The sequence below is a fragment of the Prionailurus bengalensis genome, chromosome B2, assembly GCF_016509475.1.
Source record: "Prionailurus bengalensis isolate Pbe53 chromosome B2, Fcat_Pben_1.1_paternal_pri, whole genome shotgun sequence".
NCBI lineage: Eukaryota > Metazoa > Chordata > Mammalia > Carnivora > Felidae > Prionailurus > Prionailurus bengalensis.
In genome coordinates, this window is record NC_057349.1 from 113,422,718 (window position 1) to 113,447,778 (window position 25,061).

General features: G+C 40.4%; 1 protein-coding gene across 9 annotated transcripts in view; it reads left to right on the top strand.

Annotated features, from left to right (window-relative positions):
- NCOA7 (nuclear receptor coactivator 7) overlaps positions 1-25,061 on the top strand; it is a 163,922-nt gene that overhangs the window by 119,184 nt on the left and 19,677 nt on the right. For all 9 annotated transcript variants that reach the window (XM_043592261.1, XM_043592257.1, XM_043592262.1 and 6 more), the window contains one exon: positions 18,999-19,146. In XM_043592261.1, coding sequence (XP_043448196.1) covers positions 18,999-19,146 — 148 coding nt within the window. The remainder of the gene's footprint in view (positions 1-18,998; positions 19,147-25,061) is intronic.

Sequence of the window (25,061 nt, forward strand, 5' to 3'; positions counted from 1 at the left end):
GTCTCCCGACATTGCCTGAGGGAAGAAATTGCCCGAAGGACAAAATAACCTCACACTGAGAACCACTGGTCAAGTGTTAGACTATCAGACCAATCCTATACGCCATTCTGAAAGTGATTATGAACCATAATAGCCAAATAATTTAGGGATTCGATTACTTAAAACTTGATTATACGCCATTGTATTCACAGTAATTTAGTCATCTGCATGTACTTTGTTTCCTTTACTCAACCCTAATTCTTTTTTGCAGAGATTTCATCAAAAAATTTTAACTTTGTTATTAATCTATTGTTTCATATCTATAACAACAACACTTTTTTTCCCTAAAGAAATAATTTATCTGGAGGGAATTCCTACATTGATAGAATACTACAAACATTAAGGTTGATGGTATTGACAAACATTTATTTTTTTGCCCCTTTACTTTGCACAAGCCTGTGCTAAAACGTGTCTGAAGTATAGGAAGTCTCATGCCCTGCCCTTAGAGAGGTATGGAGTTGGGCTGCCCTGCGCTGGCCAGTGAGATAATGAGTCACCCAATCAGGCAGTGATGAATGAGAATCCCTAGGAATACTGTGCCTGAGCATGAGATACTTTATCCATTTGAAACGTAGTTTCTTAGTTTGAAAAATGGGTCATTTGTGAGCATTAAGCAGTTAAGTATTGTTTGAACAAACACTTACTGAGTGCATAGGACCTGGCAGGTATTGGTCTAGTTCTAGGTAAATAAGACCAGGAGTGTACCTTGAGAAGCTTGTGAAAAGCTCTTGAAACAGTTCCTAGAATTTTTAGAGACTTGATATGATTGTATTCCATAGATTTGGATACTGTTCTAGGTAAAAAATATAATGGTCTTTTTTTCTCTTAATACGAAGAGATTATTTCCTTTTTTAGAAAGAACCAATAATTCCTGTTCAGATTGAAACTTGTTTTTTCTTCCCAGTTACTTATGGTCTCAATCTCTGAAGTGCATTATAATAATTGATTTCATATAATCCAACTTTTAAAATACGATGGAAATGGAATCAAATAACAGGAATTGTGCACAATTTGTGAAGTCATGCATAAATGTTAAACCCAAGCTGAATTAATTGGTTAGTGTGATTCATGTAATAAGTAAGCTAATAGGAGAAAAGGAGAGAGCCTGTGGGTATTTAAAAATTTTTTTAAACTTGAAAACAATTGTGCTAAGGTAATCTTAGCAACATTTGAACATACAGATAAGTTTGGGGAAGCAGAATCTATTTTGCAGTCTGCTTTTTTCCCACTTAATATGTATATTTTCTACATGAGATACTATATTATATTAAAAATATAGTTAGCACCCCTCCATTACCTTCCCAGCATGATTTAATCATGCTCCTGCTTTGGATATTAGGTTGTTCCAAATTTTTTGCCATTATAAGCAGTGCTACATTAAACATCTTCATAAAGTCCTTCAGGTACTCTTACCAAGTCAAAGTCTATGTCTAGGGCACATGAGAGTGTATGACCACTTATACACCAACAGCATGAGAGTACCCTTTTCCCCACATGATGGGAAATCTGAGTCATAGGATTCTTTATTTCTCTCAGTTTGGTAAGGAAGAAAATGCAGCTTTAAAACTGTTTTAAAGTTGAGTGGGTGCTTGTTATTTGACATTCGTTTGGTATAAAGTAAGGTCAGTAGTGGCTTGAGGCTGTTTATTTTAGGTGACTCCTTTAATAGTAAAAATTTACTTATACCTTGATATGCAAATACATATTTAATAATTATTCTAAAATACCATATTCTCTAATCAGCCTCTAATTAAGGTCATCAAGCACTTCGATTTATATGATAGTTGTATTTTGTGCCTGTCCACATTTAGAATAAACTCCTCATGTATAAGTTAAGTCGATTCTGTTTTAGAAAGCGTGATACTTTCTTCTATAAAGAGTAACTGATGTTCCCAAGCACTTCATAAAAGCTCAGTTTTGTAATCCTTTCAGAATTAAAGTGCGTAATGCACCCATGAGCACACTTTCACTTTCCCCAGTCGTGAGAGGGCTGTGAGGGCAGGCAGTGTACTCAGTCCGTGCCCTCCTTGACTCTTTCCCAGCACGGGACTCTGGATGGTCCTTTGCATGGGTGATTTCACTTAAAACTCATGAGAGTTTTGTGAGGCATGTAGTGTTATTCCTCATTTTACAAATGAGGAAAGTGGGACATAACAGGTTTTCGACATCTTGCTCAAACTGGCAAATATCAAATCTGTGATTCATACTCAAATCCATTTGATTTCAGTCCCATTCTTATAACCAGACACTGCAGCAGGCAGCTGAGACTGCATTAATTATGTCCTTTATTTTGGTTGACAATTCACTGAAACACAAATGGGAAATACCACAAACATTCAAAGTCCTGTCTTGACTAGTGAGGTGATGAAAATTTGCAGCATCCCCAAATTTGTTCATATCCTCGGACCTTGCCGAAGTGCCCTCCATCTGAGGAGATGTGTCTTAGTAATTACGAGGAGAGGAAGTGACTGATATTTTATGGATGATACTCCACAGGTGCTCATTAATTGAATTGAGGTGATCTCGTCAGAACATTGAATAGAAGTGAAGAGCTTGACTAAAATGTCCCTTCTCTAATGTTAGAGAGTATAACTTGCAGTGGGTTAAGGTGCAGGCTGCTTCTAGTATTGGCTCATTATTAGAATGACCTTTCATGTGCTACAGTGGCTATCTGGCCCCAAACAAACAAAACCCGACAATATTCCTTCCTTTGAAGCTAGTATCACAAGATCCAGTTACCTTATTTTACATGAATCTTATTGTGAACACAGTGCCTTATACTTAAACTACAGTTTCCCGTTCTCTATTACAGTTCCCTTGAGAATCTATTTTGTTACCTTATAGTCAAAATGATCTCCTCAGAAGGTATTTTGATCTTGTCACATTGCCACAAAAAATATCCTAAGCCTTCAGAATTAAAGTCCAAACCCCCATGTCATTTTATTTGTTTGTTTGTTTGTTTTACTTTAAGTTTATTTATTTATTTTTGGAGAGATAGAGACAGTGTGAATGGGGGACAGGCAGAGAGAGAGGGAGACAGAGAATCCCAAGCAGGCTCTCCATGAGAGGCTCTGCCCCAAGATGGGGCTTGGACCCATGAAACCGTGAGATCACGATTTGAGCCTAAACCAAGACTCAGATGCTTAACTAACTGAGCCACCCACATGCCCTAAAACCCCTTGTTTGCTTTTTAAAGCTTTTTATAGACTGGCCTACCTTCCCGACTTCTTCTTCATTTGCCTGAACCTGTGTGGCTTACTGAGATTGGTCACTGTATGGGTTTTGCCTGCTAGGCCTAGGATCTTTCTAGCTTGGCACCTTTTAAAAATACTGTATTCCTGGGGCGGCTGGCTGGGTGGTTCAGTCAGTTGAGAGTCCCACACTTGATTACGGTTCACTTGATTCCAAGGTTCTGGGCCCAAGCCCTGCATCAGCAAGCCTGCTTAGGATTCTCTCTTTCTCTCCCTCTGCCCCTCCCCCATTCACTTGTTCTCTCTCTCTCTCTCTCTCTCTCTCTCTCTCTCTCTATCTCTATCTCTCTCTCAAATTAAAAAAAAAAAAATGTTGTATTCCTAAACTTGGGTAGTTCTTCTCTCTTCTCTACCTTTGCAGATCCTTTGTTTCTCAAAACAGTACCCCCCACAATGATTTCTCCTTAAACTGGCAGTAACCATCTTTTTCTCTGTCTACACTTGACTGGTGAATAACCCACAGGCACAGAGGCACTGGGGGAAGGAATGGAAGTTTAACACCTTTTCCTCTTATAGGAGCAATCTCCTATAAGTTTCTAACTTCAGAAATATTGAGGACTAAAGCCAGTGAAGGAATGTGTTCTATGTCATAGAGATGAAACTATATAGAGTTAACAAGGAATTCATGGCTTAAATCAATGGGTACCAAACTTAGCTTTGTAATAAAGCCATCTGGAAGCCTTTAAACAAACAGACCTAGGTCCTTCCCTGAACATCCTGCAGCTTTGGATTTAGAATGGAATGCTAGAATCGCTAGGCATCCTCTGTACGTATTGTGATAAACAAAGGAAGATAATTGTGTTCTTATTTTGCTTCAATGTTCTACAGCTTTTGATACCATTGACCATCATCCATTTCTTTGACACCCTCTTTCGTTCTATCATTTCTTCCCAGTCTTTCTCCTTTGTTTCTTCATTAAATGTTACCCCTTAAAAGACCTTCTGTTGGAAACCAACTTGACAATAAATCTCATATATTAAAAAAAAAAAAAAAGACCTTCTGTGTTTCTCATTATATATACAATTGCCTGCACCTAATTAATTCTGTCTATATACCAATCATGTCCAGCTATCTTCAGTCTAGAACTTTCTACTGGGCCCCCAAAACATATGTACCTAATAGTTTTCAATATTTAGATCATCCATGGATCAGAAAAATTCAAGGCAGATCATGCCCTAAACTGGGTTTCTTATTTCCACCATTGTCCCTGTCACTTTCCCTACAACTCCTGCTTCCTATTTTCTCCATCACAGTAACTGATACCACCACCCACCCAGTCCCCAAAGCCAGAATGTGGACATAATCTTGCTTCTCAGTCATCTTCCCACACTGGTCTGCACTACCTCCAGCTTATTCTATCCATTTGATATCACTAGGATCTCTTCCTCCCTTGCTTACTCTTCTGTGGACAACTGATGATGTTTCGATTGTAGGAAATGTGAACCAGACTTATTGGCTGGCTTGTTTGGGATATCCAGCTTCCCCTCCCCACCCCCAGCCCCATTACTCTCCCACCTTAAATGCATGTTTTAGTTCAAATGTCTCCTCTAAGAAATGTTCCCTGTCTAGTTAAGGTGTAGTGTACCCCCACCTCTGTCATAGCATTTAACTACAGTCTTCTACAGATGTGGACTACTTGGGGCTTTTGGCACTGTGTCTTTAATATTGTGTCCTAAAAACAGCATAGGATCTAGTATGTAACATACTTCTAAGTGTTAATTGGATGGATGCATGAATAAATTAGCCTGTAGTCTCATAGATAAAAATATTTAAATACCTTATTCCTTAAAACTAAAATAATGCATAGACTTTATATAATATTTAGAAAACTACAAAAAAGCAAAATGGAGGAAAAAGCTTGTAATTTGTTACACCAAGCCAACTACAATTTATTTTTATTTTTGTAGACTTTTGGCCTTTTTTCTGTGTATGAATTAATATAATGATAGTATGTGTGTATCTATATGTATATGATAATTGGATGTGTATGTGTGTGTAATTGGTATTATGTAAACTGCTTTTACTTACATGTATCTTTCTTTGCCACTAAATATGAAGTGTGCATTTAGTAAGCATGCATTACTTTTCCAATAAAAGGTAAAATCATAAAAATGAGCATTGATTCTCCTCTTAAACTAGATCTACAACAGAAAGATTTCCAAATCCTAAGGACCCTCATGAAGACTAAGCAAAATCCTCTCAAGAGCATTTTCCTTGGAGAAAAAAGGATGAATTAAAGGAATCAAACACTAACCTAGTTTTCTAGTATGAAATCTTTAACCATAGTTAGTGCTGAATTTTCTGACCAAAAGTCCTCTTGCTTTTAACAGGTTCAAGGTTAAATTGAAATCTTTGATGACTGTCGGTGCCAGTAAGATTATGATGTTAAATAATCTCACTAGAGCAGCTTAGGCCCTACTTAGCCCAAACAGGTATATTTCAGAATACAAACCCTGTAATTTTCAGGTATAACATGCAATTGTATCATTCTATATTCTTGTTGTGATGTTTAAAGATAAAAGTGTTATTACTAAAAAAAAAAGTCTCTAAAGCTATCCCTAAAGAAATTATCTTTCTCTCTTTGTATTTAACACAAGTTTAAGTTCTGGAAAACTGCTAAACAAATGTAAGTTATAGAATCACTAGTCACTTATGTCAATGTTCTTTTCTTTTAATGCCTTCAAATGTTTTGAAGTGATGTTGCTTCCTCCCGTTCTTTTTCTGGTCACTTTACCTTTTGCTTTTATTAACTTAAAGTTCTAGAAATTCATCATCACCTTCTAGAAGCACTATTAGTCAGCCACCCTTCAGTAATTTCAGTAACCAGCTTTGGCAAAAGCGTCAAGTTAATCAGTGACTGTATAGCCAGACCTAAGTTCATGGAAACATAACCCCCTTTGTAGGAGCTCTTCGCTGGGGTGGCTGTGTTTTCTGACGCAGGAGTGAACACCAGCACTTTGGAGTGTAGATTGTGGCCTGTTTCCGCTGCAGAATAGTTCATGCCAATGGGTGCTGCACACACTGTTTGGGAGTAAGTATGTAGGAAGTAATTATTGCAAGCTGAAAGGCCTGCAGGAGCCAGGGGGAGGAATGGTGGGAGGGAAGCTTGGGGGGCTAGTGTTAGTCACCAGCTCTAGGGACCAGCTGTTGCATACCTGTGTGCCTTTGTACCTCCAGCGAAATGCTGCTGTGTGGGAATGTGAGCCTTGGGTTGCTTGGCCTTCCCATCTTTTTCAAAAGAAGTTGAATATGTGTGTCAAATTTCCCCAATTTTTAAGTATTAGCCACTGTTTTAAATAAAAAAGTACAGATGCTGAGTCCAAGGTATGGGCCACCATCCTGAGGCCTCCAGTGTTGATATTAATATAAACTTTTAATTTTTTCTTTTTTCTTTTTTGAGAGAGAGAGAGGATGGAAGTGTGGGGCAGGGAGCAAGGGAGGGAGGAAAGAATCCCACAAAGTACAGAGAGAGAGAGAAGCGGGGCTCACCCGAAGTGGAGTTCGTGCTCACCTGATGTGGGACTCAAACTCATGAACTATGAGATCATGACCTGAGCTGAAGTCAGATGCTTAACGACTAAGCCACCAGGCACCCAATTTCTTCTTATTTTTAAGTGATCCTTTTTATAACTGTAATTGTTCCGATCAATGATTCTCAGAAGAACTTTTGTATTATTTTTGGTGAACTAGGACAATGAAGCATATTTAGTTGGTATTTTGTAAATAAATTTTCTTTTTATGAATACACTAAGATCTTTAAGAATGAGCATTCCACCAGGGCAGTACTAACCATTGGTTTCATTTGGAATTGTAGAATATTGAATCTGAAAGGGACCTTACAGGGCAAGGAGAATGACCTTTTTCATATAAGGACCTTGGGTCAGGCCATTGAGTTAGGTTTTCAGAGGTGGTAGTTTCTTAGTACACAACCTCTGTGATCCGCAGTGCTTTGCGTTCTTGGGCTTCCCTGGCTGTATTCAGAATGGGGCCTGGGGAAGTTTTAGATTGAAGTGCACTGGACTATCTTTAATTTATAATCAACAATACAAGTGAATGAGAGGACTGCCTACATGTATATTTCCTTACTCTCTGGGTCACATTCTTACTCTCTTCTTCCCTTTTCTTGTCTTACTATTTCCCATTCTCTGTGCCATAACATATGTTTCTAATGCATAGCTAGTAAATTGTTTGATGGTTCCTGCTTATAATTTTTAAATCAGGTGGTTGAGGGATTATATCTTGCTGTGTATTTCTTTTCCTACTGGTGAGTGGCCCTTGATAAGACAAGAATGCCTTAACTGCTTCTAGGTCATTTTGGTCAAGTTTGTTGGTCTATGTGGTAGCAAGATTTTAGATAATCACATGGAAGGGACTTTGTAAAAGGTCTGTCTGAAAGTAGATAGAACTTCCTTGTACATTTAATGTTTCAGACACCTATTATGAGGAGCTAGGTCTTCTTATCTTCATGTTAGAAACTCAGAGAGATTAGGGAACTTTCCCAAAGCCTCCAGCTAGTAACAAATGGAACCAGTTCGGGAGTTCAGGTCTTTCTTTACCTTAGACATGTGTGCTTTTTTACTTTACCTCATAACTATGTTTAAATAAATAAATAAATAAATAAATAAATAAATAAATAAAGGAAAAAAAAGGTAACAGTAACTAAAATCCCACCATAGCTAATTTTAAGAAAATACATCGTAATTGTACCTAAAGCCCATATACCTAAAGTATGAATAGTAATATTTTGTTCCAAGCATCAACTCAGATTTTTTTTTTTAATACAATTTATTGTCAAGTTGGCTAACATACAGTGTATATAGTGTGCTCTTGGCTTTGGGGGTAGATTCCCATGATTCATCGCTTACATACAACACCCAATGTTCATCTCAACAAGTGCCTTCCTCAGTGCCCATCACCCATTTCCCCCTCTCCTCCACACCCCCATCAACCCTCAGTTTGTTCTCTGCAGAGTCTCTTATGTGTTTGCCTGCCTCTATGTTTGAAACTACTTTTTTCCCTTCCCTTCTCCCATGGTCTTCTGTTAAGTTTCTCAAGTTCCACAAACATCAACTCAGATTTTTCATCATGTTTTATATCCCTCAACCCTCTAGTTTTGTCAGTTACGGAGTTTTAAGGAAACAACAGTGAGACTAACCATAAAGGAAATGGTGAAGCATATTGCTTGAGACCATGAACTGACTGACCTAAGGTTGATACCAGACCTACCCATAACAAACTGTGTGGTGTTGGTCAAGTTAATCTCTTTGAGCATCTCTTTCTTCTTATGTTAAACAGAAATGATAATTATACTGGCTACCTCATGGGGTTATTATGAGGGAAAAAATGAACTTGTCAATGCACTTAAAGTTATTTATGCCACTACCCTTACTATTACTTCTCTTAATGCTTTGCTGCCTCTGAGGTAAGGCTGCTGCCTTCCAAGAACTTATATAATTTACCTTCTTTGAATTTCTTTTTCACAGATGACAATTTTATCTGCTAAACGGGGATTTGTAACTTGAATATGATGGCTTCTTTGGAGTGAATCCCTAAAGGAGCGTTGTGGTGATGATAAGGATCTTTGAAGTTTATAAAGAAATGTAACTAAGCTCCAATTTGTAACTAGACAGAAAACCTACACAAAGCCTGAGTACCAGGTTTTGGTGTACTGGCTGCTGCTGGATGAGTTGGCACTGGTTTTGTGCCTGGAGGAGAATGTGGGCCAGCTTCTCCTGTGTCTGCTGCCATGTCTGGGCTCTGGTCTTGATCTCTTGGCTGGATCACTAATGTAGCCTTCTCAACAGAGCCTTTGTTTCTAGTCCCATCTTTTCCTGACCTTCTCTACTTGGCTCCACAGTGGTCTTTCTAAACTATAAATCTGGCCAGGCCACTTCCTACTAAAAGCCCTGGCTGTTGCCTCCACAGTGTCCACAGTGATGCTTTCTCAAGCTTCAGTCACTCACACATTCCTTCACCAATATTCCCATGTCTGCATACCATCTGTCCTACTGTTTACTTAATAGTTGTCTTTAGAAAACTTTTGTCAGTTATGTTTTTACTTAGCCTTTTTCTTAGCAGTAATATCTGTGAAAGCAGAAGTTTAATGTGCCAGCTGTATTTACTACTAGTATTCTTCAAGTAAAACTGTAGCTATTAAAATATGTTCCTCTGTGTACCATCTGAAGTCACTGGAGCCACTCCTAATACACTTTGGAGAACAGTAACCTCAGGGTAAAATCCAAGCAGTTTATCTTGTGCTTAGCACTTTCTGTGACCCACCCAGTTAGCCAGCCCCTCTGGCTTTATCATTCTCCTTTCCTGCCATTCCATTGAGCAAAGACTCCCTCTTGCTCTTTCATTCCACCCCTCAGGAATTCCTGCTCTGCACCTCCCTGCTCAGATGCCAACTGTCTTCTGTCCCTGTGTTGTTGGAACTGTTTGGATTTTTTGTTTGCTCCTTTAACCCGAGTCCTCTAGGGCAGAGCCTGGGTCTCCTGCATCTCCATGGCCCTGTCCTCATTACAAAGTCCTCAATTAGAAGTCATCCGCGACCTGACTACATTGCCCTTCTTTCTATTGTGTCCACTTTGCCCTCCTTCTAGCATCACCCTGCTCTTAAATGCCATGTCTTTTTGCACATGTTCCCTGCAGTAGAATGCCATTTCCCCTCCCTCAGCAGTCAGAGTAACGATGGCCCCTGGCCTCTGATCCCAGCCTGAGAGGATTCTTCTCTAGGCTTACCCTTGTCATCACTCTTTTTTAAAAAATAAGAATAATAAAGGAAAGAGGCAGCAGCATAAGAATGGATGTTAGAGCAAAGGTACAAGAGCCTCTTGCTGGAGGAAAGAGCACATTTTGGAGATTGGCACAAAACAAAGCTCTCCGGCACCCCCAAGGAGTTTGAATTTGTCCTTAAACCTACAGGGAGACTTTGGAAGGATTTTATACAGCTGGGTGAAAGTGATCAGATTTGCATTTTATAAGATCACTTCTGCCTTCCTGTCATTTCTTCCTGGTTTCCTTCCAGGACTACTTCTCTTGCTCCCCCCTTAAATATTTGGCTCTGTAGGATCTAGCACTTGACCTCATTCCCTGCTCACGTATGTTACCACGCCCACTGCTACCTGATACTGGCCAGTGTGGACATACTGACTGGTAATTGTATTGCCTTGACCAGAGGTATCCTTAGGCAGCCAAGGCCAAGGAAGTTCAGTGACTCATCAGAAACCACAGGTAAGTTCCTGAGTGGGTTTCAAAAAAAACCGTCAACAGGCTTTGAGAAGTCAAGACAAACGATGACTGTTGAGATTGACAGTAGATCACTTTTGAGAAAATCAGCTTCACTGAAGTAGGGAGGGAGTCAACAAGGTTAAAAACTCTGCCTCCATCCAGAGAGTATCTGAGGCAGGTTTAACAAAGGGCATATGCTAAAAGGTTAATAAAATCAGAATAGAAGAATTCCAGAATGAAAAGAAGTTGGAAGATATGCTAACCCAAATGCTAACAATATGCTCTGAAGGGAAGATTGCGTATGGGAAGGGAGTTTTAAGGAGAAACAAAATCCAGAGGCTTTTATATTGATGGATGGGGAAATGCAAGTAGGTTTGTGGATTAAGATGAAGGAAATGAAGGCATGGAGAGGTAGGGTGGAAGTAATGGAGGAAGTTCACCAAGCATCAGGACTGTCGAAAGTACAGACAAGAGGGTTAAAATGGGTAAAAGAGACGTTCCTTCTTCTGAAGAGAAAGATGCTAAGAGGGAAGGTGGAGGGGAGTGCATTATTGGGATGGTACAATGGAGAGTCCTCTGTTCAGAGAGGAAGGCAGGTAGGAGAGCGAGGTAGAGGGCTTGCAAAAGCAGAGGTCTGGCATAGCTACTGCTTAGAGAGTAAAGGAAATGAGTTAGGGGTCAGTAGGGAGCCCCATGAGGGAGGGAGGGTTTTCTTAGCCAAGGTTAGGTGCCTTTGATTTGTAGTGAATCCATTAAGCACAAATAAGAAAACACAGCAACATCCATCGTCCCAAGAGAGGAGTCAGCAAGGTGATTGTTTCTGTGAGAAGGTGTTTGGAAGGGCAGGTGCGGTAGGAGGATCAAAGCTGAACTTCTAGGGCATCCCAGTGAGGATGAAATGGAAAGATTGGCCTGAAGTATGTGAATCCAGGAGGGGCTGATGGGGAGAGCGGAAGAGTGGGGGTCAAGGTGAAAGCAGAGCTGGAACGGAAAGGAGGAGGAGTTGGTGAAGGGGAGGTCTGCAAAGGGACAAGGAGGGAATTTCCAGAACTTTGAGGCCTGTCTTCAGAGGTCAGGGTTGACTTCTGAGAACTAATGACCAGGAAAACCCAGTTAGCCAAAAAGAACCATTCCAAGAATTAGGTTAAATAAACTTACAGTCACTCTAATATAGAAGGAAAAAAGATGAGGTCATATCCTCTTCCTTGCCCCCCTTCCCCTAATTAAGTTGTAAAAAATAAACAAAGGGTAGAGAATTGAGCAGAAGTAGAACTAGAAAGAGGGACATTGATTCCTTCCATTTGGTCTCCAGAGGCCGAAGAATTAAGTAATCAGATTGGTTCCAGATGAACTTTAATGTTCTCTTGTGGCACAGGCCATTTTAGTTCTTCATTCCTTTTGCTTTTCCTTCAGAAGCATAGTATGATGGCCATGTCCATGTGAGAAAATGAGTTTTTATGTGAGAGGCTGTTGTTGAGGGAAATTAGGGTGTCCTGGTGCCCTGAACATATCTGAGAGAAGGGACATGAACATTTTCCATTAGGATGCCCCATTTGCATAACATACTTTTGAGGTTTCTCATCTCAGCTTACCTGAGGCTTCCCAAGGTTGGAGTGACTTTGTTGGTGGCAGAGATAGAGCCTACCCCCTGAAACCAGAAGGAGGCTATTCAGGGCTTCTCTCGTCCATTTCAGCCAGTGGAGAAGCATTCCTAGAAGCACGGCTGAGGTGAGGCGGCTGTTCTGTGATGTTGCCCAAGCATGGAACAGAGTCTTGGCAGTGCTGTGGGCCTATTGACAGAAGGTATAGGAGGAAGAGGAGCTAGAGGGCAGCATGTGCCTTAAGGGCCACCTAAGGCACCTCACTAATATTACTTAAGCTTCATTAATGAAACCCAAAGCCAAGGAAGTAGTTGACCTATACTATGAGACATCTGACTGTGGACAGGTACAAAAATGTATTGTCTTCCTTGCAGTAGAGAATTCATAAAAGAAGAGGCAGTTAGCTTAGACTAGCTGGAACATTTCCAGAGAGGGTGTGTTTGAGCACATTATTGAATGTGCTAAGCCTCAATTTCCTGATCTTTAAGTTGGGCATGGTAATACTTGGCCTCTTAGAGCTGCTGTACAATGTAATGTCCTTGAGAGAGGGAATCACATCTTTTTAGGTCACTGATTATGTGATCAGTATTGCTTAAAACATAAGCTCACTTCTCTGTTTAATATTAAAAATTTTTATTACTCTGGCCCTCTTTTCTGTGATACTTTGAGAATACCCCTTCCCTCCTTTCTAGATCCTGTTTTCTATGGTAAGTCCAAAATGCTTCACCCAGTGTAAAGGGCTGCTCTGGCCGCTCTTAGACACACTACAGGCTGTTCCAGAATAGGACGCTCTGGCAACAAACAAATCCAGAGGCTTGATTCACCACTCACTGGAAACCCAGCAGTCCCAAGGGAAGAGGTTTGGGAGAAGAGGCCCTTTTATCAGGTCATCCCAGATTCCTGCCCCAGACTGAGATATTTATTGTAGAGAGAATGGCACTGGCAGGCAAGAATGCTTTATGCCAACATTGACCTTGTCCCCACCCCTACACCTTGTTATAGCTTCTGAGAAACTTACACATATGACATAAGTAGCCATTTCCTTCCCTGGTATGCCCAGTGTGGCAGGTAATTTGGTGTAAGTTTTACCATCAGCACACTCTGCCCAAATTGACCTATTCCCAAAATAATCATGGCATTCATAAGGATCCCAGGTTATCAGTCTAAACCATTCCCTCCACTACCTTGAAGAGTTTCTTTTCAAGAAGGGTAGGTGGGGAAAAGGATATTGCCTTTTTCTATGGGTTTACCTCTATTTGGAACACCTTAATTAATCAGAGATGCTTTAATCTGAACTTCAAAAGGGAGGGTATTAGGCACAGGATTCCTCCTTCCCAGGAAATCTTTTGGACTTTATACAAATCTTCCCTCTCTCTCACCTTCTAACCCATCCCCCTCCAAGTGGATTGTAAGAAAAAGTTGTCTTCATCAAGTACAGAATGTCCAATTATACCTTCCTCCAGAATAATAAATCCTACTCACCCTCACATCTACATAATTAAAAGGACCGCTCAAAGGGTCTCCTCAATCTACTTAATGTCTTCGTCACCAAAAAGGGAAGTGACTGGCAATTTCTAGGATAGGATCTCTCATTAAAATCTTTATTGGCCCACAGTTTGCACAATTTATATTTTCTTATTATGTCTAAGAAGGAATGAAATATGGCTGGGGGGTGGGGGGAGTGCGCCTGGGTGCTCAGTTGGTTAAGCGTCTGACTTCGGCTTGGGTCACAATCTTGCAGTTCGTGTGTTTGAGCCCTGTGTCGGGCTCTGTGCTGACAGCTCAGAGCCTGGAGCCTGCTTCAGGTTCTGTGGCTCCCTCTCTCTCTGCCCTTCCCCCATTCATGCTCGCTCTCTCTCTGTCTCTGTCTCTCTCTCAAATGTAATTTTTTAAAAAGAAAGAATGAAATCTTAATTCCAAATCTGCACCTCCCTCCTCATTCCCTTGCAGTCTTGCACAGGGATATGTGTCAGCATGAGCTTTTATCGTGCTTCTTCCATGTCCATACTTACACAGTGACTTTCCCTATGAGGGTCAAATATTGGAGAAAAAATGAGCAGTCCTTGATGGAAAGTAGGTCCAAAAAGTGACAAAAATGTGTCTGGTGTCAGAACCAGGAAGTTAACTGGGAAGCAATTTAGAAATCAGTGTGGAATAAGGGGAGGGCTTTCTAGTATGATTGAAAGAACCCTAATTGTCACCTCAGAAGATCTAGCCCTGGCTGTGATGCTGATGGTAGACTTCAGAGCCCCCATTCTCTCATATTTAAGGAGAGTTAGTTGAATTAAATAAAACCAATATCCCTATCAGCTCTAATATTCCTGAAGGTAATCTCTATGAGGGCAATACTGGGAGTTGAAGGAAGCAGTGCCCTCTGGCCAGAGACCACCAGAAACCTACTGAAGTTGAATGAGTTGGGTTGATTCATTGCTGTGAGAGTGAATGCACACCATGGGACCTCTCAGAAAGAGGGTGCTAGAAAGGAGGGCAGGATTTAGATTTGTGTTAGGTGATTCAGGGGAGGACTTACGGGAGTGGACATTTGGTCTAGATTAGATGCTATCAGGAAGCAGAGGTCATTCTATGATTGGGTATCTTACAAGTCTTATCTAAGAGGAAAGAAGGAAGGAAGGAGTAGACTAAAGAGCTCAATGCTATAATTAGTAAAGCAGCAGAGTCACTCATATCACCCAGATTGGAGGGCTGTTGGCCATTTTTGTGGCTGGACAATGTTCATGTTTTTAGTTTGTGTTCAGATATGAGACCTCAGAGGGGTCTTGTTTTTGTCGTGATTCATCATGGTCAAAGAGTGGTCTTGTCAGATGTTGATGTTTTGTGAAATTGTTTATGTTCAACAGGAGAATATGAGGACCTCGCTGTGAGTGCCACGCCAGCTTTTAACAACACTTGGGCCTGGCTGATAGGCCCAGGCTAGCTGGCAGGTATCAGGGACTGCTTTTTCCTTTCTCACAGGAAAACTAGCGAACAAATAATTAGGAAATCCTTTTATTCATTGTAGATATGAGCATAGTAAATATCTTCCTTTCCAAGAGTTAGAGTGAAGCATATTTGTGTCTCTATTACAAAATATAGTTGAGATGGACTCTCTCTCTCTCTCTCTCCCTCTCTCTCTCTCTCTCTAAAATATAATATATTTAAGACTATAATATATTTAATATATATTTATATTTACTTATATAAAAATATATTTATGTTTAATATATATTTATATATGTTATATTTAATAAATAGATTTAATATATTTATATATTAATATATATAATATATGTAATATAATATAATGATATATAATAATATATTATATCATATATTATATTATAACATATAATAATATAATATATAATATTTATTTATATATTTATATTTATATATTTAATATATATTTAACACTATAAGTGTTAGGAAACTGAAGGAGTTATCATTGTATACTCATCAAATTTTCTGGGGTGGTGATTAATATTTTCTAAGTTAATTTTTCATTGGAGAATGTATACTGCATGGTATAAATGCTTTTGAATGCTGCTATTCGAGAGAGAGAGAGAGAGAGTGTGTGTGTGTGTGTGTGTGTGTGTATTGCTGATGGGAAGACAAACAATGATATCATTCCTCAAAAGGGCAATATCGTTTTTACATAGCAAGTTGAGAAGGGAATTGCTCCTCTGACAACACAGTCCCAGTTCTGGGAATATATCCTACAACTGTACCTGTACACGTGTGAAGTGACTCACATGTGAAGTTATTCGTCACAGCATTATTTGTAACAACACAGTCTTGGAAACCACCCAAGCGTCCATCTATAGAGGATGATTATATAAGCTCTGGCTAATCCACAGAGTAAAGTACTGTGTGGCTATAAAAGAAAGAATGAGGAAGCCATCTATATATTGATGTGGAAAGATACTAGGATGTATTGTTAAATAAAGACAACAAGACAGAGAATAGTGCAATCTTTTGTAGAAATGGAAGACAAAAAGAATATATATTTATATTTATATCTATATGACATTACAAAAATATACAGGAAATGAATAAAGTGGTCACCCATAAAGGAAACGGGTGAGCACAGAATTTGGTGGACAGCAATGTGGGTGAGAAGGAAACTTCTCATTATTTGCTTTTTAAAATACAGTTTTGATGCTAGAATCAGGAAAATGTCCTACCTATTCCAAAAATTAACTTAAAGATCCATATGATATAAAATATGTCTTTCTCCCACACCATTCCATTCTCCAGAGGTAACCATTTCGATCAGTTTCTTATATACCCTTTCAGAATAGTCCATTGTACTAACTAACTAGTCCAGGAGCTCCAGAGAAACAGAACCAAAAGGATATGTATATATAAATACATATAGAGAGAAGGATTTGTTTGAAGGAATTGGTTTACGTGGTTGTGGGAGCTAGCAAGTCTGAAATCTACAAGGGGAGGCTGATAGGCTGGAGACCCAGGGAGAACTTGGATTGTAGTCTCACGTCTGAAGGCTATTTAGAGACAGAATTCCTTCTTATTCAGGGGTCCTCAGTCTTTTTCTCTTAAGGCCTTCAACTGATTGCATGAGGCCCACTCACATTATGGAGGGTAATCTGCTTTCCTGAAAGTCTGCTGATTTAAATGTTAATCACTTCTAAAAAACACCTTCACAGCAACATCTACACCAGTGTTTGACCAAAAAATGGCCAAGTTGATGTCATATACAATTAACCATCACATCAATGTACAATTATATCTATATCTGTTTTTTAAAAAGAATAGAAATGATAGTATATCATGGACATGGATGCACACCTTGTCTTGGATGCCAACTCTCCATGCGGAGTAGGAGAAATCTCAAAGGAAATATGCTCTTAAAGTATATAAAAATTGATAATCCTGTATTATGATAGGAAGGATATGATTAATATAAAAAGGAAAACAACAGCTTTGAAACCACTTTGGTAGTGGTTCATGTTTACATTCTATGAAAGTTTCCACAAATTGAAAAGGAAAATACTGACTTCACAGCCACAAAGAGCTAATTCATGAAAGAAAAGCTATAGCCAGGAAGAAAACATTTGAAACTTGTTCAGTGCATCAACACTCAGAGAATGCCGAGTGCATAAGGTAAAACTTAAATATGTATTAAATTCTTTTTCTAGAAAAAGCATAAGCAAGATTGTTATGGAACTTTAATGCAAACTAAACTGCTGGTGTCAAGAGTAAACTAGTGAGCCTTTCAAAAGCCACCTGGCAGGATGAATCACAAGATATAAAATTGTGTCCTTTGACTCAGTAATCCTGTTTCTGGGAACTCACCTTGAGGAAATAATGCAAAAGATGGTGAAAGGCATAGAGCCTGAGGATGTTCACTGTAATGTGAACTTGGGAAGAAGCTAAATATCCTGACAACACGGGAATTCAGGTTATTTATGACTTAGTACTTTCATGAAATTAGCCAATATGAATCCGTACAAAGACTAGCAACATGGCAAATGTGCGTGATTTAATGTTATGTATAGCAAACAATTATATTTTGGTCCTGATGTGACAATGAAAACTATATGCATATGGACAAGAGCAGATAGGAGTATAGAAAGCTAAAAACCTTTTGCTGCATTGGGATTTCAGAATTGTGGGGGTCATTTCTTTTTTGTTTTAGTTCTCAATATTTGTCTTAGTCAATTTGTGCTGCTATACCAGAATGCCATAAGACTGGGTGGCTTATAAATGACAGAAAGGTATTCCTCACAGTTCTAAAGGCCGGGAAGCCTAAGATCAAGGTGCTGGCGGATTTGTCTGGTGAAGGCCCACTTCCTTGTTCATAGACAATTACCCTTTCGCTGTGTCACATGGCGAAAAGAGGCCTCTTTTTATAAGGGCACTAATCCCAATCATGAGGGCTCATGACCTAAGCACTTCTCAAAGGTCCTATATCTAAATACCATCACATTTGGGGTTAAGCTTCAACATATGAATTTGGGGGGGATACAAACATTCAAGCTATAGCGATGTTATAATATTTTTACATAATCACAACTTTTTAAAAATTAGCAATAAGTTAATATTGCCCCAGACAGTAGGCTTACTTTGAAATTCCCATTTTGTAATTAGAAAAGACTTTAAGAATCATCTGATCATACCTGTCACTCTCTCTACCCACTGTGATGGATGTGGGAGTAGAATCAAAGGTTAGAGAGCCTGTGATTCTCATACCTGGGGGGATATTGCAGGTGCTGGGATCAGAGTTCTTATTCTCTGCTTGGGAATTAGCCATCTCTCTATTGATTTAGTTTGGTAAGATGCTACAGTACCTCCAGGTGTTAAATACATGTAAGAGAACAGAGAAATAGGAAGCCAACCACGTTTCCGTGTCAATAAATCAGGTCTCTTTCTAATATTAAAACAACAATTAGTATTATTTACTTTGTAGCTATTAAAGGTGTTTTGTTAAAATGGTAACAGTGCTTCAGTCACATAAAAACCCACTGAAGTATTGTTTATCTTTTCCAGTTAAATGTTCAGATCAGTTGTGTTTTTTCCCCATTGAATACAAGTGTCCAATAAATGAAGACCCGACAAGGAGAAAATATTTGGTGTAAAGATTCCATTATGTGTTTCAATTTTATAAAATCCCCTCTCTTGATCTTTTCCTCAGATTGAGACAGGTTCTCAGTGTCTGTGGGCTTCTACTTTCACTAGTTGACTTATTTTCCAAATTTGGAATGCGCTCGTAGAGGTCATCTTCACAGTGCGAAATTTCCCAATTAGCAAAACAGATTTGCCAAGCAGGAAAAGGATGGTTGCAAGTGCCCAACTTCCTACTTCTGCCTGCCAGGAAAGTAGATTTGGTGTTAACTCCTATGACGAATGTATTTTTCAGGGTGGATCATTTGTACACGTTCTTTGTTCAGTGGTCTCCTGACGTCTATGGGAAAGATGCCAAAGAGCAAGGCTTTGTGGTCGTGGAAAAGGAAGAACTGAATATGATCGACAACTTCTTCAGTGAGCCAACCACCAAGAGCTGGGAGGTGAGCACTCAAGAGGGGCTAGACTGTTGTGGCCATTAAATTACACTATGCAATCAAAATTTTCTTGTGTCCAGATACCAAGAACTTCTTGGCTGGCAAGAAGTTAGATTTCCTGTGCACTTTTGAAGTTATAGAGGGAAATAACTTTATTCCTCTGTTTGAGCCAGTTGTATGTGTCACATAAATACCACCACTATTACCACTGCCAGGCCATTTCACTTTCCTTTTTAAAAACTGCTAATGGGTCCCCTTTATGTACAGGATGAAATTCAGCCTCCTTAATGTGGTCTGAAAAGCCCTTCATAATTTTTTTGAGCACTTACCAAGCCCTTCTCAATGGCACAATGGATGAGAGAAGCAGAAGTTAGCATCAAGGCGCACAGATGAATCATTATAATATAATGAGATAATTGCCATTATAGGGGAAGTGCCAAGTGCTGTAGGAGCATGGGGCCAGGCACCTGAATGGAGCCAGGGGGATCAGTTAAAGCTGCCCAGAAGGAGTGATCTGAACAAACATCAGAAAGGGGAGTTCAGGCAGTTGGGGTAGAATGGGACATGGGCCATGTTCTGGCCAGAGAGGAAAATCTGTGCAGAGGAATGACAGAGGGAGAAACAGGATGTGGGACATTTGATAAACTAACAGGTTCAGTGTGGCTGGACCATAGGGTGCAAAGCTGAAGGAGGGGCAAAAAATGAAGCAGGAAGAGAAAGTAAGGACACATCACAAAGGACCTATGGATCATGTCTATCTTCCTAAAGACAGTGGGAAGGCACTGAACTGTTTTGAGTCTGGAGAAGTGTACACACATATGCATTTCAGAGAGCTCTCTCTTTCTGGCAGACGTTCAAGAGATTGGAGGAGTTGGACAACACTTGAGGCTCAGAGACCCATTAGGAGGCCCGTGCAGGATCAATGTCGAGAGATAATGGTTGCTGCAAGAGTGGTAGTGGGGGTGGAGAAAATTGAGTGCTTGAAGGATAATTAGAAACTGGAATACACAGTATTTTGTGAGTAATTATATGTGGAAAGTAAGGAATATATGGAGATCGAACTCTTTGTTTTTAGAGTGGGAACTGAAGGGGCAGTGGCACCTGCCCTTTGCTGAGATAGGAGCATAGCAAGAGTATTAGATTTAGTAGAAAATGCTCTGCATTCTGGTTTTAATCTAAATTTGAGGTGTCTGTGGAATGTTCGAGAGACAGAATAAAACTTAGGAGAAATATCTAAAGACATGATTTGGCAATCAGTGGCAAAGTTGAAGTTATGAGTATAGATGAGGTCATCCTAGGAGAGTATTTACAGTGGAAAGGGAACAGGGCTCAAACTAGAACCCTTAGGGATACCTGCATTTAAAGGGGCCAAGGCAGTAGAGACCACAAAGGCAGCCAGGGAAGAAGGTAGAAAACAAGGAAAGGCATGTCTTAGAGACCAAGGGAAGAGAATGTTTCGAGAGGGGAGTCATGGTCAAAATGACTTATGCTGCAGAAAAGTCAGAAGATAAGAACTGAGGTATGTCTCTTGGACTTAAAACCAAGGAGGTAGTTGGTGACTTTGACAAGAGCAGTCTCATTAAAGTGGTAAGCTCAAAATTTAGATTCCAGTGGTTCAAAGAATGAGTGGGAGATAAGTAAGTTGAACTAGTAAAGGTAGGCAAACAATTCAAATTTGGTTCTGGAGAATAAAAATGACGTGGTGAACTGGACGAATAAGTGAGGTTGGGAAGGTTTTCCCTCTTGTGAGAGAGACTTTAACCTTTTGGATGAGGTCATTAGGAACCCCAGGGTAGAAGGTCAGAAGATAAGGGAATGAGGAAGGAACTCATCAGGAGAGCAGATCTCTGAGAATTGGCAGAGAAGTGGGGATAGGGATAGGATTGGTTTTAGACAAGTGGGTGGGCAGTAGAAAAGAATAGGATGTGTGCAAATAAAATGCCGATTGAGTGGTGGCAAATTGTGGCATTTTTCATCCGATGGTTTCTTTGCAGTGGAAGGAAGGGGATCTCCTGAAGTGAAGGAGGAGTTAGAGAAATATGGAGAAGGTATGAAATAGCATCAAGACTAGGATAAATGTGAAGGACTGTCATGGGGTAGCTGTCTGGTATGGAGAGCTCTGTTGGGTCTGCCATGTTTATAGTGGCCCCAGGCTACACTGAGGGGTGATTTTCTCCAGGAATCCCAGCCTGGTTTTAGATTCATCAAGTGCACAGTCGGATCCTTCCAAGGTTGGAACCTTGCCAGATTGGGACGAGCAAGGGTAATGAACCTGCCCCTTAGGTCTGATGCCTTCTGGAATGCCAGGTTCTCTCATATGTGTGCTTGTACTCACTTCCTGTCTCACTGCCTGATAGCTCTGTAGCGTATTGTCCCCAAATTTATTTGCTTGTTATGTCTCCCCATAGTTCACAAAGCTTCTTATTTGAAACTACTGTTTGAAGCTGTTTAAGCCTTTCAGGCTCTTTCTTCCTTGGATTTTTATATAAATTCTGATTTTTTTTTTTCTTTTCTTTTTTTGCTCCTGTCTCTGGCCAGTCTTTCCAAGTCAACTTTGCCGGTCCCTTTTCTCATGCTGTCTCTGGGAGTTTGTCTTTGCCCCTCTTCTCATCTGTTTACATCTTCCTTGGATGAGCTCATCAACTCTTGTAGCTTATGCTGCCTACTCCCACATCTGCCTACACCACATACCTCTTTCTCCCGAGCTGCTACTCTAGAGTTCATAGCCACCCCCCAGGCACAGCTGCAAGTGCCCATGAGGCAGAGGTGGTGTGATACTGACATTCTGGCCAAGGCACCCAAGAATATCAAGTTCTGTCCTCACTTAATCAGCTCTAAGAGGCCCCCATAAGATATGTGCACAAAGGAAGCAAAGCCAGGAAATGTACATTTTCTTTTTATTTTTAAGTTTATTTTTGAGAGAGACAGCACAAGTGGGGGATGGGCAGAAAGAAAGGGAGAGAGAGAGAGACTGCTAAGCAGGCTCTGAACTGTCAGTGCAGAGCCTGACGTGGGGCTCAAACTCTCAAAATTGCGAGATCGTGACCTGAGCCTAAACCAAGAGTAGGATGCTCAACTGACTGAGCCACCCAGGCAACCCTGAAGTGTTCATTTTCTTACTGAGACTGTGGCCTCTTGCTCCAATATGGAGTTCCAGAGAGAAGGTTAGATAACATGGTGGGCAGGGGACGGGGGGGGGGGGGGGGGGGGGGGGGGGGGGGGGGGGGGGGGCGGCTCGGGGGAAAGGCGGTTAATCCTTGCCTGATGAGGCCTGAATATCCTGAGTGGGAGCAGCCCCCTTTGAAGGACTGTTCTGCCTCTCTCCACTAATCCCATCCTTGAATCTCAGCTCTTGCTAACCCCAGTGGGAGGAGAGAGAGGCCACATCTACAGTACCAGAGGGAAAGGAGCTAAAGAGGTATACAGGGAGAGAAAGGTCTGCTTCAAGATCTAGTGTGGGCCTGGGCAGTCTGCCCCAGGCCTTCTCAGACTGAGCCACTGAAGAGAATGAAAGAGAGGGAAAATCCCTCTAAGAAACTACTCTAGATCTGTGGTGGAAGAGGAGGAAAAGAAGAAGGGATGGAGAAGGAGGAAGAACTTGGTTGGCCTATTCCAAGCTCCTCGTGCTTATGCTAATACTTGTGCTCATAACTGGAGAGAGAAGTGGCTAGACTGGTCAGGCTGCCTTATCCCTGTTTTCTGGCCCCATGGCAGAGAGAGTCCAAAAGTGCAACGAGCAGCAGAATGCTTGCCACACTCCCTTGCATGCAGGAGCAGGCCCCACGTACTAGCGTTACCGTCAAGCCAAGCCACTGCAACAGCATTGCTGCTCCTTTGGGAAGGGGGACCGGAGGGGGACTGTCACTCCCCCGGAAGCTAGCAGGTGTCTGATCCTCGGCATGTCCAAAACAACTCCTCATGCCCCCAAACTTGCTTATTCTCACGTATTCCCATCTCAATTGGTGGTGGTCCAAGCTAGAAACCTAGATATCATCCTAGATTCTTTTCCTTCATCATATCTAGTCAGAGTTTTATTGATTGTGATCTTATATGGTACAGAGACCTCTGCTTCCCTCCATCAAACGTGCCCCAGTCAGCCTGTCTGCATCCTTCACTTGTACTCCCAAGGGCACCTCCAGACCCAGCCCAACCACCAGTCTGTTCTCCCATACACAGACTCTTTAAGTAAGCTTTATGTCCTAATTTTATATAAGTAACACCTGCTTATTGTAGGAAATTTGGAAACTACAGAAAAGTACAATGCAGAACATTTAAAAATATGTGACCACCCTCAACAGTTTTGTGCATTTTATTCAGTTCCCTTTTTTCTCATTTATTTTAGGATGTTTTCTTAGGGGTTTGGGGGTAGGGAGTCTTTTTAGTTTTGCAAAGGGCAATCATGTTTTAAGTATAGTTCTGCATCTGGTTTTCCCACCTAACATCTTGTGGGAATTGTGTCATCTTAAAGATTTTTAAGCCTCATTTTAATGGTTGCATGACATTTAAAATCTCAATTATAATTTTTTTAACAATTCCCCACTTTTAGGAATCATTGTGTTGGTTCAAGTTTTTCACAAGGGTGAAATGATCTTTAACTCTTACTGTTCCCTTAGTTTCCTAGGAGTGATATTAGTTGATAGAAGAGTATTAAAGGATCCTATTTTTTTTTTATATATGGCAACTTAACTTGCCAGCAATGTGAGGAATACCCCTCTCACTGTGTTTATTCCAGCAGCAAGGATTATTACTGTTATTCCCCCCAAAATTCTGCTAATTTGGAAGCATAAAAATGATATATTTTAATTTTTATTTCCTTGGTTGAGGAAAGAATAGATGAAAAACACGTGTGTGTGTGTGTGTGTTTGTGTGTGTGTGTGTATGTGTGTGTGATTCCCACTCATTTCCTTTGCTCATTTTTCTAGAAGAATCTTAATAGTGAACTCTTTATGATTAAATATACTAATTTTTTGTCTCCTCTTTTTTTAATATTTATTTATTTTTGAGAGAGAGCAAGAGCAAGGGAGGGGCAGAGAGGGGGAGACAGATGATCTGAAGTAGGCTCTGTGCTGACAACAGCAAGCCAGAAGCAGGGCTCAAACTCACAAACTGCAAGATCATGACCTGAGCTGAAGTCAGTCACTCAACAGACTGAGTTGCCCAGGTGCCCCTCTCCTCTATTTCTTCTTGAGAAAGAGATAGCACATGTGTGCAGAAGCATGTGTGTGAGCAGGGGAAAGGCTGGATTGTTTTTGTTTTTGTTTTTGTTTTTGTTTTTGTTTTTGTTTTCCCCCTATAGTGTTTTTAGGTATGGGTGGCCCTGTAGTATCAATTTAAACCCCACTCAGTCTGCAGTTGATTTACTGATACATGATAGGTAATATTTTTAATAGGTAATTTTTTCCAACACTACTTAATGGTTTCTGATGTTTCCTTCATCATATTTAAAGGTCTCATATATGTTCTGCGCTATCTACTTAACTTGTTTAAATAACACATATGATCATATACTCCCATGCTTCAAACACTCAGGGACTCTCCATTGCCTACGGTTATCATTACCCACCTGGCCAATCATCAGACCAACACTTGGTGATTTGTTTTCCTTTAACTGACTCTTAGAACTTTACCACTGGAGACAGAAATTTAGTAGGTCTGGGAGAGGATTGTCAGAATCTGTGTTTTTTAAAGCTCCTAGATGTTGAAGAATAGCCAGGTTTTAGACACAGTGGCCCCTAGGATAAGTTCTCAGCTTCTTCATGGCATTAAGATTCTTGGTTTTCTCCACTTCCGTCCTTCCCCAGCTTCATCTCTACTTCTCTTCCTTTCTATTCCCAAGCCATAGTGAACCTAGAACAAACATACCTGTTTTCCTTCTGTACCCTCCACCCCGACATCTCTCCACACTGCACCCTCTGCTCTCA